The sequence below is a fragment of the Convolutriloba macropyga genome, chromosome 3 (assembly GCF_964194025.1).
Source record: "Convolutriloba macropyga chromosome 3, txConMacr16.3, whole genome shotgun sequence".
In the NCBI taxonomy this organism is placed as follows: Eukaryota; Metazoa; Xenacoelomorpha; order Acoela; family Convolutidae; genus Convolutriloba; species Convolutriloba macropyga.
In genome coordinates this window covers 14,633,372-14,647,275 of record NC_134470.1, presented here as the reverse complement: position 1 = coordinate 14,647,275, position 13,904 = coordinate 14,633,372, and the positions used below count along the sequence as shown (strand labels likewise).

General features: G+C 34.9%; 1 protein-coding gene across 1 annotated transcript in view; it reads left to right on the top strand.

Moving 5' to 3' along the window:
* The window catches only part of LOC142336546 (uncharacterized), a gene marked incomplete at its 3' end in the record, with an annotated part of 51,358 nt that extends 37,454 nt beyond the window's left edge, over positions 1–13,904 (top strand). The window contains exons 4-12 of the mRNA XM_075385453.1: positions 6,643–6,699; positions 7,104–7,236; positions 8,850–9,130; positions 10,290–10,394; positions 10,982–11,248; positions 11,782–11,898; positions 12,090–12,304; positions 12,893–13,002; positions 13,760–13,904. Coding sequence (XP_075241568.1) covers positions 6,643–6,699; positions 7,104–7,236; positions 8,850–9,130; positions 10,290–10,394; positions 10,982–11,248; positions 11,782–11,898; positions 12,090–12,304; positions 12,893–13,002; positions 13,760–13,904 — 1,430 coding nt within the window. The remainder of the gene's footprint in view (positions 1–6,642; positions 6,700–7,103; positions 7,237–8,849; positions 9,131–10,289; positions 10,395–10,981; positions 11,249–11,781; positions 11,899–12,089; positions 12,305–12,892; positions 13,003–13,759) is intronic.

Here is a 13,904-nt window from a genome sequence, read left to right as displayed (position 1 = left end):
TAAATTGAAGATGAAATCAATAAGAATTATCATTTTCGGCAAAATTTTGAAAATGTCAATTGCTTTCTTCTGGGCTTTGTCTATATTTGAATATCTATTTGGTTCAATTATTTCATCTTCTTACTATTTCTAAAATAAATTGTCTATCGAATGATTTTTCTTTTGAATTTACCTGTTAACGGTAAAATTGTTTGTTTTTTTTATGACTGTTTAATCAGTAGTGATTGCAAGTGGAAGTAAGATTGGTGGCGGGGCTGAATTTCAAGGTTGAAAATTAGAACTTCGAAGTTTAGTCCACAGACGAATTTTTTCTAATTTAGTTTTTTTTAGCGTATATGAGAGAATTCTTGGATGCAAGTTTCTTGTTTTGTTAACTTGTTTTTTTTGTTCACCGACAATCGACAAAAGTTTCTTGAGATTTTTTGAGATTTTTAAAACAAGTTTTTATTTGTTTGTTTTTTTGTTTTGATGATAAATATGTATCAAAGAAAACATGTATGGTTGTCTGTTTTCTTTCCGTTTTCTTTTTTACCTAATCGAAAAAAATGTACAGCAAAACTAAAGCATGTTTTTCCACCAACTGTGAACGCATTTTGTGTCACATTTTGTGAGTGCATTTTATCGTTCAATTTTCTAAAAATATATAATTCAATCTGTATTTGAGATAAGTTGTAGCTTTTATCGTTAATTTTATTTCTGTATTTCTGGTTTTTCCTATATTGAGTGAGTGATTTTTCGCATTTTTCTTTTTTGACTATATTTTTAAATTTTCAATCGATAACCAAGTCTCTGACATTTATATTACCTTCTTTCACTGATTTTTTTTTCGCTTGCTGAATCTTTAAAAAATCTTTTGTTAATGGTAACTTAAATCTGAACATTCTTGAGATCAAACTTGCTATTTTTTTAGTATATTAAAATTTCCGGTAATGTAGGCAAGAATTTGCTATTGTGAGGTCGTCAGTCAGATCTTTGTGACTTTTAGCGCGTTTTCCACTTCGAACGGATTTTTCAAGTTTCATGTTTAGGTTAATTTTAACAAATATATTTTTTTGTGCTTTCAGATGCGTTTTTGTCTAATATCTTAGCCGGAAGAGTTGTCAAAATCAGGCGATCGATTTTTTGCAATTGAGATAATTTGATTACAATTAAATTTATCATGGCTCAGTGCTGTTATGTGTTTTTACAATGGTCCAAATATCACGTTTCGCACAGTATAATTAATCTGACAAAGAACATCGGCAATGTATCAGCCGAGCAACTGCACAAGTGTAATAATTTGTATGCCAGCGGAAGAGCTTTATAATCAAACACTTAGCACTTAGACTATGATGTATAAGTCCATGAAATTAGACTTCATTAAAAACAACTTAACATCAAATCAAAACAATAGCGGCTGTACAGTTGGTAGATAACCGATGAAAAAAACGAAGGAAAAGAATTTTCTGTTTTTAATAAGAGGTCTCGATTTGATCATAATATGAATTCAAGTTGGGCAATGACTCGACTGAATTTTATCTGAATTTGACTTTATTGTCTTATTTAAATACAGGTTTTTGCTTAGAACAATTTGACTTAAGTTAAACAAGAAAAATCAGCCTACAATCTTGAGATCATTTTTTTTCTACCAACTGCCAACATTCTTTGTTATATTGATGAAGCCAAATATTGAAATCAGGTTGAATTTCTCAAGATCTGAAAAAAAATGGTAGATTTTTTGAGTTTAAAGTATGGTTTCTTAAGATTTCCAATTCACAAAATTGGCTATCAACTCTGTTTTCTCGGACAAAGCAGGAACGGGCTTTGCAAAAACATTACTTTTATTGAGTTAGATTTGCAAAACTCAACGCTGAAATGATAGCACTCTGATCTATCATTATTTATAATACTTAAAGCGTTAAGTTTTTACTTGTGTAATAACCTATATGTTGTAAAAGTTACTCAATAGAATACTTGATCTATTTTTTGAAAATTTTGAGAATTTTTCAGATAAATTTAAACCAATTTCACGTTTCTGATCAAAAATTGCAGATATTGATTGTGATTGCTTGATGCTAGGTATTATTCGCAAAAGAAAATTATCACCCTTATGGTGATGGAACTATTTAGTCCAATTAATTGACAGTGGATTTGATAATAAGGAAGTACTTGGCTACCGACAAAAACCTGTTTTCTGTTTTTGACTGTGAATTGCTGTTAAATAACGTTATTTTAGTTTCATATTTTCAAATTCTTTTCTTTGTATCGAAAACTATTTTATAGATTCTCAGTTACGCATAATGCTCTCAACCAAAGTTTTTTCCTGTTCTACTCAAGGAAAAGAAATCTGTTGAGCAACAGATAAGCATGGCGATTGTATCAAATAAGAATCGATTGTTTCAATGAAGAGGAAATACAAACCTCGTGTTCTATTAGTTTACGGATCGGAGTTACGAAACCACGCAGCGGAGCAATAACGCTACTTTTGTTTTTCTTGCGTCTTCGTAACGATTTATATTTTTAATCAAAAAACGAACCGTCTTATCTTGGAGATATATATCTTATATATCTTTGAGGTATTTTCGATAAGTGCTACAGAGCTTCACTTTTTTCTCAAGAATATGCACTGTTTTATGGATATTTTTCGATTTGAGTTTTTTGTCTGGCAAGTCTCAATTCATAATCATCTAGATTTTAGCTGGTTATATCTTCCGATGGAAACAACTGAATTAAAAATCAACTTATTTTTGAAACTATTGGCAAGCGTACCTTTTAAAATATTGGGGCACGTTCTTTAAGCATTTCGATTCTGTCAATGTTTGTTTTCAATGAAAATGAAAGAAAAGTGAAAGGTTTTGATAATTTCAAGCCTCTTGCAAGACTCTTACAAGATCTTGCAGGAATCTTTTAAGATTAACTTTTGTTTCCGACTCGGGTGGTGCTTATCATTGGCCTCCTTGTCACCGTAAAATGTAATTTAGAGCAAAGTGACTCGAAATCAACTTCATGATGTAATTAATAGTTATTATCTCACTGATACTGTCAGCAGAATCTATACCGAAAGAATCTATAATGACTAATAATCGCATTCGGTTTCCGCCCTTCGATAACTTGATATGTTTACGTAATAATTACACCAAAACAAGCCCAATTTCTGTTGTCTAAATCACAAATTAAAGTGCAAAATCTTCCTGGCGCGTCTTTTCAGCCCACAAATGTAAATATAGTGACATTATTTTGATATATTTGAAGATATTTCACAAGATTTATCATCAAAAACGTGATCAGATAAACTGTGATCTTGGCAAACAAGATAAAAGCGTTGAACTGTTTTCACATTCGGCAAAAACATTCACGTGTGCATGTTTGCATTAATTGCATTTATCTCTGCTTTTTCTTGCATCTCAGGTATAAAGCGAGAGTGTCTTTTATAGCCCAATAAAAACCATAACTCGCTTCAGACTGTGATAAACACACGCATTGTCATAACCATCCAACCAACCCATCGTTAATTTTACCTGACGCTCGAAAACAGCTCTTTTACCTCATATCACCAATGCTTAAACATGCCGAGGTCCATTGCCGGCCCAACTGACCGATATTTCAGTTAGCCGATCCACATTTCGGACATTAAAAATATACTTTTTGAAATTATTGGAGCACTATTTGACTTCTGTGCTATAGATGAAATAAAATTCACAATTTTTAGACGAAAGTTTCAATTGCGAAGCATTATAGAGTCTTTAACTTAGAAGTTTATTTGTCGAAATGAGGTTTCGTCTAATTTTTAAGTCGGCCTGTATTCCTAGTATCGGCGAAGTGATGGTGATAAGACTTCAGAGGTTCTTCTAGTGAAAACAATCATCACATTAAGCTAATGTACTTGACAAGTTCATGTTAAATTACTACCACAATTATATCAATTTAAAAGCTCGGCTAAAACTCATTTTCATTCACTTGTTCAACGTCTTTAGCACAGCTATTAGCTATCTTGCCAATTCTCCGACAAATTATACACATCTTAATAAATTTTGTCAATCATTTTTCAGTAAACAAAAAACGGAAAACCCGATTTCGTCACATTTCTGTTATTTTCAATACTCGAACAATTTTTACGACCGTAATAGATGATTTTACAACTCCTTATCAGGTCTCACATTTTACCTGTTTCGTAAACACAAACAAAAGCCGCTCTTTGTTTGTAAAATTCATTTGTTTGGGTGACTAAATTTGTGAAAAGTCGATACTGCAACTGTTTTTACTTTCAAGCAATTCTCATTTTTGTCTTGTTTATCAGACTTGTTGACCTTATTCGTCGCATGTTTTAACCCACTTTAACATAACTATTGAAGATCTTGCAAAGTTTACAATACAAGCTATTCCATTACATTGGGTAATAAATCTTCTCTATTTTACAAGACTATTAAAGTTAATCTCTTTATATTTCGAAACATTGCTAGCATATAAAAACCCATTGTTTTACTTGCAATCCCTTTGCGCTAAATTGGGTTATTTTTCCTTCGTGGCGTGGGGGGTATTATACTGAACGCGGGGGTAGCCTTTAATCTTTTACGTCTCACATTTTTCCAATTGTAATTTCGACTCAAGATAACCATTCAAAATCATACAACCTGCAACCTCAATTCCTTTATATCGCGACTTAGGCGAGTTATAAACGAGGCAGTTATAAACGGCAGTTGTTAGAGGCAATAAAATAAGATCTCAATTTTATTTTCCTTAACTTCGCATTTTGTACGATTTCATTAAATTGAGCGATTCCTTGTTTCAAATTGACAAACAGCGTGAACGCATTGCTTTAATTAGGGTTATGGTTGCCTTTCAAATTCCTTGCAACTGAAGGAACAAAATTGACAAGCTATTCCTGTGTGATTTTTTTTTCTTGACGCAGAAATTTCAATCCTTTTTAGTTCAAAGTCAAAATTTCAACTCAACCGTGCATACGTCACGCGTGGTTGAGAAATATTAAAAGATAATATTTTTCTGTTTTAAGAGATAAAACACGCTCGCAAAGTTTGAGTACAGAAAAAGAAAAAGTATAAGTTGGAGAAGGAACTATATTCCTTATCATTTTCCAGGATACTTTTTTGTTTATTGTTTATTATTTGTTATACAATTTATAACTCATAAATTTCCAGCTTTTACAGTTTTTCACAATCCTTGTTAGAGCTGTTATTATACAAATTATATAATATACACACTCAAATTCAGGGACCGTTGGCCCACACGTTAATCGATATTGGTTCCTATTCCAAGGAAGGAAAAACGACCTTACCCATTATAGCCCCCTCCCCTTCTTCCTAAGTAGCAGTGGAGACATTCTCACAACACACTATCGCAGTAGTTTAATCTGATTTAGACCCCCGTGGGATAATAGTGAAGTTTACATGTGAAATAATTTCACGTGGTTTGTTTCCCCGATCAGGATTTATCCATTTATGATCAAAGACGCACGCACGCATAGAGCATACCACGACAAGTCTGTTCTTTTCTGTCTCTGTAACCAAAATTTCTCTAAAGTTGCCATAGGCATTTGGGCAACGCAATTGATTCTGTTGAGGTATTGCTAAGTCTGCTTTTCTTATTTTGGGCTAATTTGCACTTGGCTTGTTTTTACAACCCCCCTGCTTTTGTCCCCAATCTTTTCAACCTTTCCGATTCTTTTCAATCAAGCTTTTCCACAAAATTTATTGTTACGAACTGCAGTCGTTATTTTTAGACTGGCATTTTTGTTATTTTTTATCAAGTTTTGAGGCGTCACTTTAGAAATATTTACAACCTTTCAAATTGGAAATTTCCGAGAATTCGTATTATTAAAATTTATCAAAAGGACTGATAATTTGTTTTTTTTACAAAATTTTTCCATTGTTGCACTTCATCTTTGATACAAAAACCAGCCATTTCTTACAATATGAACTTGAACTTTAAGCGAATTGTAATTATAGTTGCTATTACTTTCGTTCTGTCTTATGGTGAGTTGTAGCCTCATAATTAAGCTTTCTTATCAGTATTACTTTTTTTAAGTTACGTAAATAATCTAGCCTTCCAACAGGACTAGGATAATTTTGTGAAACGTCAGCATTGATTAAACTGACCTCGTTTTTATTTTATTTTGGCACTCTAATTATTGTGCAGTGCACAACAAATGTTCTAAACGAAAGTTATAACTCATGATAAATGGGTGTAGCTAAAAGTTACATAAAAAGCATAAAAAGCATAAAATTAATTTAAAAAATCACGTTTTCAAACGAGAGGTAAATCTTAAGTTAATTGGATTTACGGTAAACTGGAGATATGTTGAGCTATGTTGAGCTAACTTTAAGATTTAAGGATTGATTTATGAAGATCGAAGATTTGTGCGAACCTGAAGCCCTTAGATTCACAAAATCATTCAAATTTTTGAAAATGTAAATTTTGTAAAGAAATGCTTCGAAAAAATTAATCTACACTCGACTGTTGTAAATAAGACATTGAATTTTATGTAAAAGAGCATTGGTTTTTAAAGTAAACTATTTGTGTGCTTATCAGCGTTTTAACAGTTAAGCAACAGTAGAAATAGAAGTTCTAAGTATATGAGCAGTACTTTTATTTTGATCATATGTATTTATTTTGTCGCTCGTAACTGATGTTGTTGATTGTTTTTAGGACAAGACGGAGAGATGCAGAGGAATGGGAACACAACTTCAGGATCTGAAGTGCCTCGTGAGTAACCCAAATTTGTTCACTTATACTCATCTGTCTAAAAATCGGAACTTTAGTGTTGAAAAAGTAGCTGTTGCTTTGTTATCAAAAATCAAAGTTTTATCCAAAAAGTTTCCTTGACGCATTTTCGCTAGTGATTTTACTTGGTTTGGAAAATTAGCCATTTATGCATTATTTTGCGCGACAAGATGTGAACTTAACTTCAATCTGCTCAATTGGATAACAATGTTTTGAAAACATTGTTATCATTTATTACTTTTCGCTTTTCTTTTTTTAGTATTTTACATCATTACTATCTCCTGATAGTGTAACTTCGAGGAAAGCCGAAGAATATTTAAAAGAGTTTAAAGAGAGTCGAGGAGTTTCAAAAGGATGAGTATATGAGATAATGTGTTGTGTTGTAGCGCCGTGGCCCCCGATAGACTCCAGCAGCAGTTCTATCTTCTTCGTCTCAATTGGGATATCTCTTGGTGTCATCTTCATCATATGTGCAGTCGTCGCCTTCTACCACTTCACAACTTTCAAACCACAACAGAGGTACGTTTCATGTCAAACTAGACTTGATGCCTCATTCGAAGACATGAAAGCTCTTGGTTTCCTCAATCAATCTTGAAAGTCCCTGGGCCAGAACTTGATAATCTTATTTTTCATGATAAACACTGACACATCTTGATATGATCGTGGTCAAATACCTGACACTCAGAATCTTATCAAGATATTTCAATTAAAGTTATAACGTGGTTTCAGAACATGACAAGTTTAAAAGCGTTTGAGATTTGTTCCGTTCTTTGGCTGTACAAATAACTAAAATATCCCAAACTTTTAACTTTTAGTGTACAAGACAAGATTGCTTCGTATGACTTCTATGAGCGTGCACCATGGAATATTTATTATAGCTGCGAAGCTGTAAGCTGAGCGTAGCTATATTGCGATGCTCTTGGTTTTTTACAATTCAAAGAATTTGAATTGTATTGGGGCGCTGTCTTTTTTTTTAAGATCTGTTCACACATTTTCATGATTTTTGAAGTCAAATTGGAGTGGTGATTTTGGTCACGCCGAAACAGGAAATGGAGCGAAAAAGCGAGTGGTTTTGCGGCGTGATTTTTTTGCTCCAATTTTAAAGTAGAGTGAGAAAACGGTGTTTGAACAAAAATTCGGTTTCTCGGTAGTGGTTTTTTGTTCACATGCGGCAATTTTACTCTGATTTTTACTGTTTTTTCGATTTTTTGGATCGGATTTTTTTCTAAATGGTTTTCACAGTTCATTCACAGCTCATTCTAGACCTAGTTTTTTGTTTGAATTAATTTTTCATTTCTCGCTAGTGGTTTTTTTGGTTCACATGCGGTATTTTGACATTGATTTTCTGTTTTTTCTTATTTTTTTTTATCTGTTTTTTGTTTCTAAAATGGTTTTCTCAATTCCTTCATAGTCCATTCTAAGTCTAGTTTTTCTGTTTAGTCAATGAAAATTCTTTGAATTGTACGTCAGGACTTGTCCTGCTATGTTTTTTTTTGTTTCGTCGTCTGACGCTTCATTTTCGTTTTACATTTGTTCTAGAACATTCTGTCTCGTCACTGCTTAAATGGCTTTTTCGCGCTTGATTTCACGTTTTCTGCGTGACCTAAATTGCGGTTATTCAGAAACAGAATCTGTTCCTAAAACAAAGTTGATTGTAAGAAAACAGATTGCATGTTCCGACAGCCGAGTGGTTAAGGCGACTGGCTGTTAATCCGGAGATCGCCGGTTCGAGACGCGACAGGGAAATTTTTTTGCACCCAAAAACAACCTCCTTTGAAATAAACTTGTAAGTTTTATAGGCGGCGGCGATAACTATTATCAACTCACTTCTGTATCTTTTTCCATCTGTATTTTACGGCACGCAAGTCTATTTCGCAGCTATTCCGGCAATCTGCCGGCTATGTTTCTCAAAATGCCCCGAGTTATATATTTATATATATATATATATATATATATATATATATATATATATATATATATATATATATATATCTCAATTAGAAAAATTGTAAAAAGAACGATAATATTTTGGCTCAAACTCAGTTAACCATCAGCAGTTACCTGTTCATTAAAAATTATGGCTGTTTTGTTGTTTTGTATGTTTGTTGTTATATGTTGTTTTGTTTTAATAGAAAGAACAAATTCTACAACGAGCTGCCCTACTCTGACCCGAATGCAGCCCAAGGTCGTGTGCCCATGTTCATGCCCAAGAGTAGCAACAACGCCACCAATTACTACTCCGCTCCTCCTGGTCACGTGACCTTCACTACCGCCGGAATGAACAACCCACAAGTGCAGATTATGCCCGGGGGATCCCAGCAGGGCTCTTCGGATTGTACCACTTCGCCCTTTCTCAATCAGTCCAAAATCAGCGATGGATCCATGGGTCCAAACGCTATCTCTCAATCAAATGGTAATTACTCATAAGTTGTTCTCAATTTGATATTTTTACTGGAACAATTTTTCGGATCTATTTTGAAGACTCCCGAACCAACTCGGAGTATATATCCACTTAGGCCCCAGCCAAATACTCACTATACAAAAATTTCCTCTGCTTATTTACGGTTGTTATTTTAACAGCCAAACTAACATGAGGAAAAATCTTATCGGTTAAAAATTGATTCAAAATTTTCAGAATATACCGTCACAACTTGGAACCCCTAAACAATTATTCGTAAAAAAACTTGCAATTAAAACTCGTGTCATCTGATGGACGAACACCAACTGAGAAAAAAAACAATAAAAAGGATGTACACGGAGGAAACCGAAAAACAAAAAAGAAACACCAAAATTTAGCTAACCAACAATTAAAGAAGCAAACAACAAAATGAGAAACCACAAAATCGTATCTTTTATTATATTATATAAACTGAACTATATAACCTTGACTGCCTACCTCTTAGTAACAGCACCTACTACACAGCTTTAAATTAACTAGGGAACACAGAAACTACTGCAAAAAGCTCAAATTTTCTCAAAATCACTTTGCAAATCAAAACAAAATTTGATTAAAAATTATCTATTCATATTAAGAAACACAACACGTAGACTGCGAAAAGTGCTAAACAGGCGTTCAACCGGACAGAATGGCAAAACGAGCTCAAATTTTGGATCTATTCTGTTTCGCCCCCCCCCCCCCACTGTTTTTTATGGCCCCCAGTTACAAATTATGTGTTGTTATATGGCACGTTACTATGTGAAAATAATGCATGTGCGCCTGGGGGTCATAAAACATTTTATTCCCACTAAGCTGGGGGGGGGGGGGGGGGCTGAATAGATCTTAATTTTCTTACTTCAGAATTTTGGTTGCAACGTTTATTTTGTAATGTTATTACTTAGAGTCTTTGGAATTTCTATGACCATGATATCGTCGTCAATACAAAAAAAGATTTAAAAAATATTATTCCACGGTGTTTTTAGAAACTCTCATCGCTTCTACAGACATATAATTTCTTCCTGGACTAGAATATCTTTTCTAAACAAAATTGCCGGATCTTTTCCGTTTGCGCCCCCCCCCCCCCAGCTTAGTGGGCGTGTATTACTTGAACTGATATTTTTTCTCTTTTGATTAGGTGCTGACAACTGCTACTATCAAGACCCTTCTGGTCCCCCGCCCTACCTAATGGGAGCAATGAACAACCCACAACACCCTTCAGCAGTCTACAACAAAGCACAAGGTACCATCAATACTACCGCCAAAATCATCATCCATCTTATTTATCATCTGAGTATATCATCGTATTTTTCGGCATCTAGGAAAACCTGCAACTTTTAACATTGCTGAACTCTAGATAGTGTTAATAAAAAGAACACACGGATATTTTCCGTTTGTGCCCCCAGTACGTTATGCGCCCACCTCCCACCAGATGCAGAGGACATGCCATTACATAGTAAATCATTATGTAAAAATATGGCACCTGCGTCTGGGGTTGCAAAAATATGCACCCACCAAACTGGAGGGGGGTACAAACGGAAAATATCCGAAAACCCTTTTATCAGAACAACGAAGCTGATCGGCTTATGAGATTGACCGGCTTATGAAGAGAATTAAATTTATAATAGACATAAAGGTCATTTTCAATAAATATTACTTTTCATCAGTTAACAAAAAATTTGAAGCATTCGCCGCTTGGTGTCAAACCTCTAGGGGAAAATATTAGAACTTGATTTCGCGGGAAAAATATTGGAACTTGAAATGTTTTGTGCAGACGCTAATTTGACTGACTTCAAAGGTGTACATGTCAAATTATCAATTTATTCACAGGTCAAGCATGTTGCTACCCTCAACCACAGTCACAGAGACGACCCCCGCCCCACCCAGCAGTCAACCGGGTAGGAAGCAACCCCGTGGAACTTATGGAAAAACTGGATCTTAGTGGGAACAGCGCTGACAGTGGTCTGGACATGACTGGACAGCAGATAGCACAGAATTCAAACCAGGCAGGCAATGGAACTGGAACCTTGTCAATCAAATTTGCAGACATCGAAGTGGCCAAAGACAAGATCACCTTTCACGAAATACTTGTAGAAGGTTAGTAGTCATCCTGTTGATATTACGCAATAACTTTTCTCAATTTTAAGTTCTATTAACTTGATTTCTATGGAACCGAAATTGTAAGTTTAAATAAATTGCATAAAAAATGGATGAAAACGATGTTATGAAATGAAGTATAATGAAATGAGAAACATAAACTGAACAAAATCATGACAAGATACTATAGAAATATTTTCGTATTCATATACCAAACTTTGGGCAGTTACTCCTCGTGTTTTTATTAGATGGAATTGCTAGCCTCTTTCACTAGTTTTCATAGAAAAAACAAATTTTTGCTACAATTAGATCCTCTCATAGAAATTAACAGTTTTCTGCAATGAAAATTTATTATTTTTTACTCCATATCACGAAGTTCTTACTCATGAACCAATGCCTCACTAGTTGTCATGGTTGTAACCAAAAAGATCATATATTACGTCATGCAAATCACGCATTATGCCTTTGAGAAACTTTTGTTCAACTACTGATAGTTTTAATCTGATCTGAATAATCTGAGCGCCCATTTGCAGGTACTTTTGGTCGACTGTGCCGTGGCTTCGTGGCCATTCCCAGAGGACCCAACAACCCACCCAATGTGCAAGATGGATCTAATGGAGACAGAGAAGTCTACATCAAAACGGTCGCAGGTAAACACAATCCACATCCCCGCACTCCAAACCCATCCATTAACCGTCGCAATCCCCCCCAACCACCTCACCATGGTAAAGCACACCCCCCCCCCCAATCGACCCATGTTGGATAATGACGTAATCATATCTCATTGATAACGATACGTGATATACCGCACCGATTGAGTTTATATTCTGTGTGTATTTAGCCAACTCCTCCCCGGCCCAGATAGAGATGATGTTGAGAGAGGGTGGCAGGTTCAAACAAGTGAGCTGCAAGTACATCCTGCCCTTGTCCGGGGTCGTCTGTCCCAACTACCTGCTGGCCAACAACACAGTCGTCTCTCCCCCCATGCTCCTATACCCATACTCTGCAAATGGCAATCTCAAACTATTCCTCAAACACATGAGGGAAAATCACCAGGTAAACAAAGTCTCGATTGTTTATTCTCTCAGATACAACAACAAAATAATTGCCATTCTGAAACTGTCTCCTTTTCCTCCATTGATCATAATTTTTGTTTTCACCTGCATGTTCGAACAAAGTAATTCAGTTTTTTTAGTGATACTAATTGTTCGAGCCGAGCCGATAAGAAAGCGACTCCTCATTAATTTTATTAATATCATCAGGCATCGATATCTATTATCGATAATGATAACCTACCGATTGGGGGGAAGGGGATGGTTGCCTAAAATTACATTATTATAGTGATCAGAAAAAAGACATGTATTTGAACGTTAGCTTAAGTAGTCATAAAACCAGTCACTTTAAATGTTTGATGTGAAATCACGCATCGGATGATTTAAATAACACAATGTACTTTCTAAAACTGTTTTCTTAATCGATATAATTTGAAAGTAGGAAATTCCGAGTGCTAAAGAGGAAAAAGTAGTAGGCCTAAAATTAGAAATATTGTGAAATAATGAACACAAGCCAGGAGAAATGAACAGTGAAAAATAAAAATCAAACATGATCCTTGTCGAGTACATGATCTCGGTTTTGTAATTGTAGACTCTGACTACGAAAGAGGTTGTGGGGATGGCTGTTCACATTGCGAAGGCAGTTCAGTACTTGGAGAAGAAGAAAACAGTAGTCGGTGACCTCGCCACTCGCAACTGCGTGTAAGTACTACGGAATTTGAACTAAAATTTATCCCTTATGGCTAGTTATTTTTGACATAATAAATTGCACGTTTGAGAATTCCCAAATTACCTACAAATTCAGGTAAATTTACCTGCACGATTTTAAAAATGTGCATCTGGGTTGTTTTTTTTTAATCATATCAGTTGTTATTTTTGTTTGAATATGATAATTACCCACAGTTTGTGATATTGTAAATGAAGTTTTCTCAACCATCAAGTTTTTTGGTTACAATTTTTACAGTCAAAATGTTCATAATGTTGCCCAGCTAATCTGATCTTTTCTATTCAAGCAACAGCTAATTATATCCATAATAAATTCAAATAGTCAAAATGTTTGATAGCCCTTTTGTATAGGGATGTGTTTCCCAATGACAGGGCGATGACCATGCCTTAGCGGCAGTAGGACTTGATATGAAATTATTACACCGAAAAAATTATCAAGGCCAAAATTAAAATTCGAAATGGGCTTTATTTCTGTGGGGGTTTATTTCCTAGACCCGGACTTATTATTACCTTTTTAAAGACATTTTTTTTTCAAAACGCTTTGCTTATATGAGTTCTAAAACATATTGAATTGGCAATTATAATACACTATAAAACCAAAAAAATTGCCTGCACGACAACCTGAAATTAAAGAATCGGAATGAACAAAACTAAATAACCCTAGTAATGCGTCGTTACGCCTTCATTTTTTTAACGTCTATTATACGGTTTGTATAGTTGTCATGTGTTATAGTGTTGACGAGAGACTGGGTGTAAAGATAACAGACAGTGCCCTGGCTAGGGATGTGTTCCCCAATGACTACCACTGTCTGGGTGATGAGCTGAACAGACCAGTCAAGTGGCTCAGTCCAGAGTCGCTCCTAACCTACACCACCGAG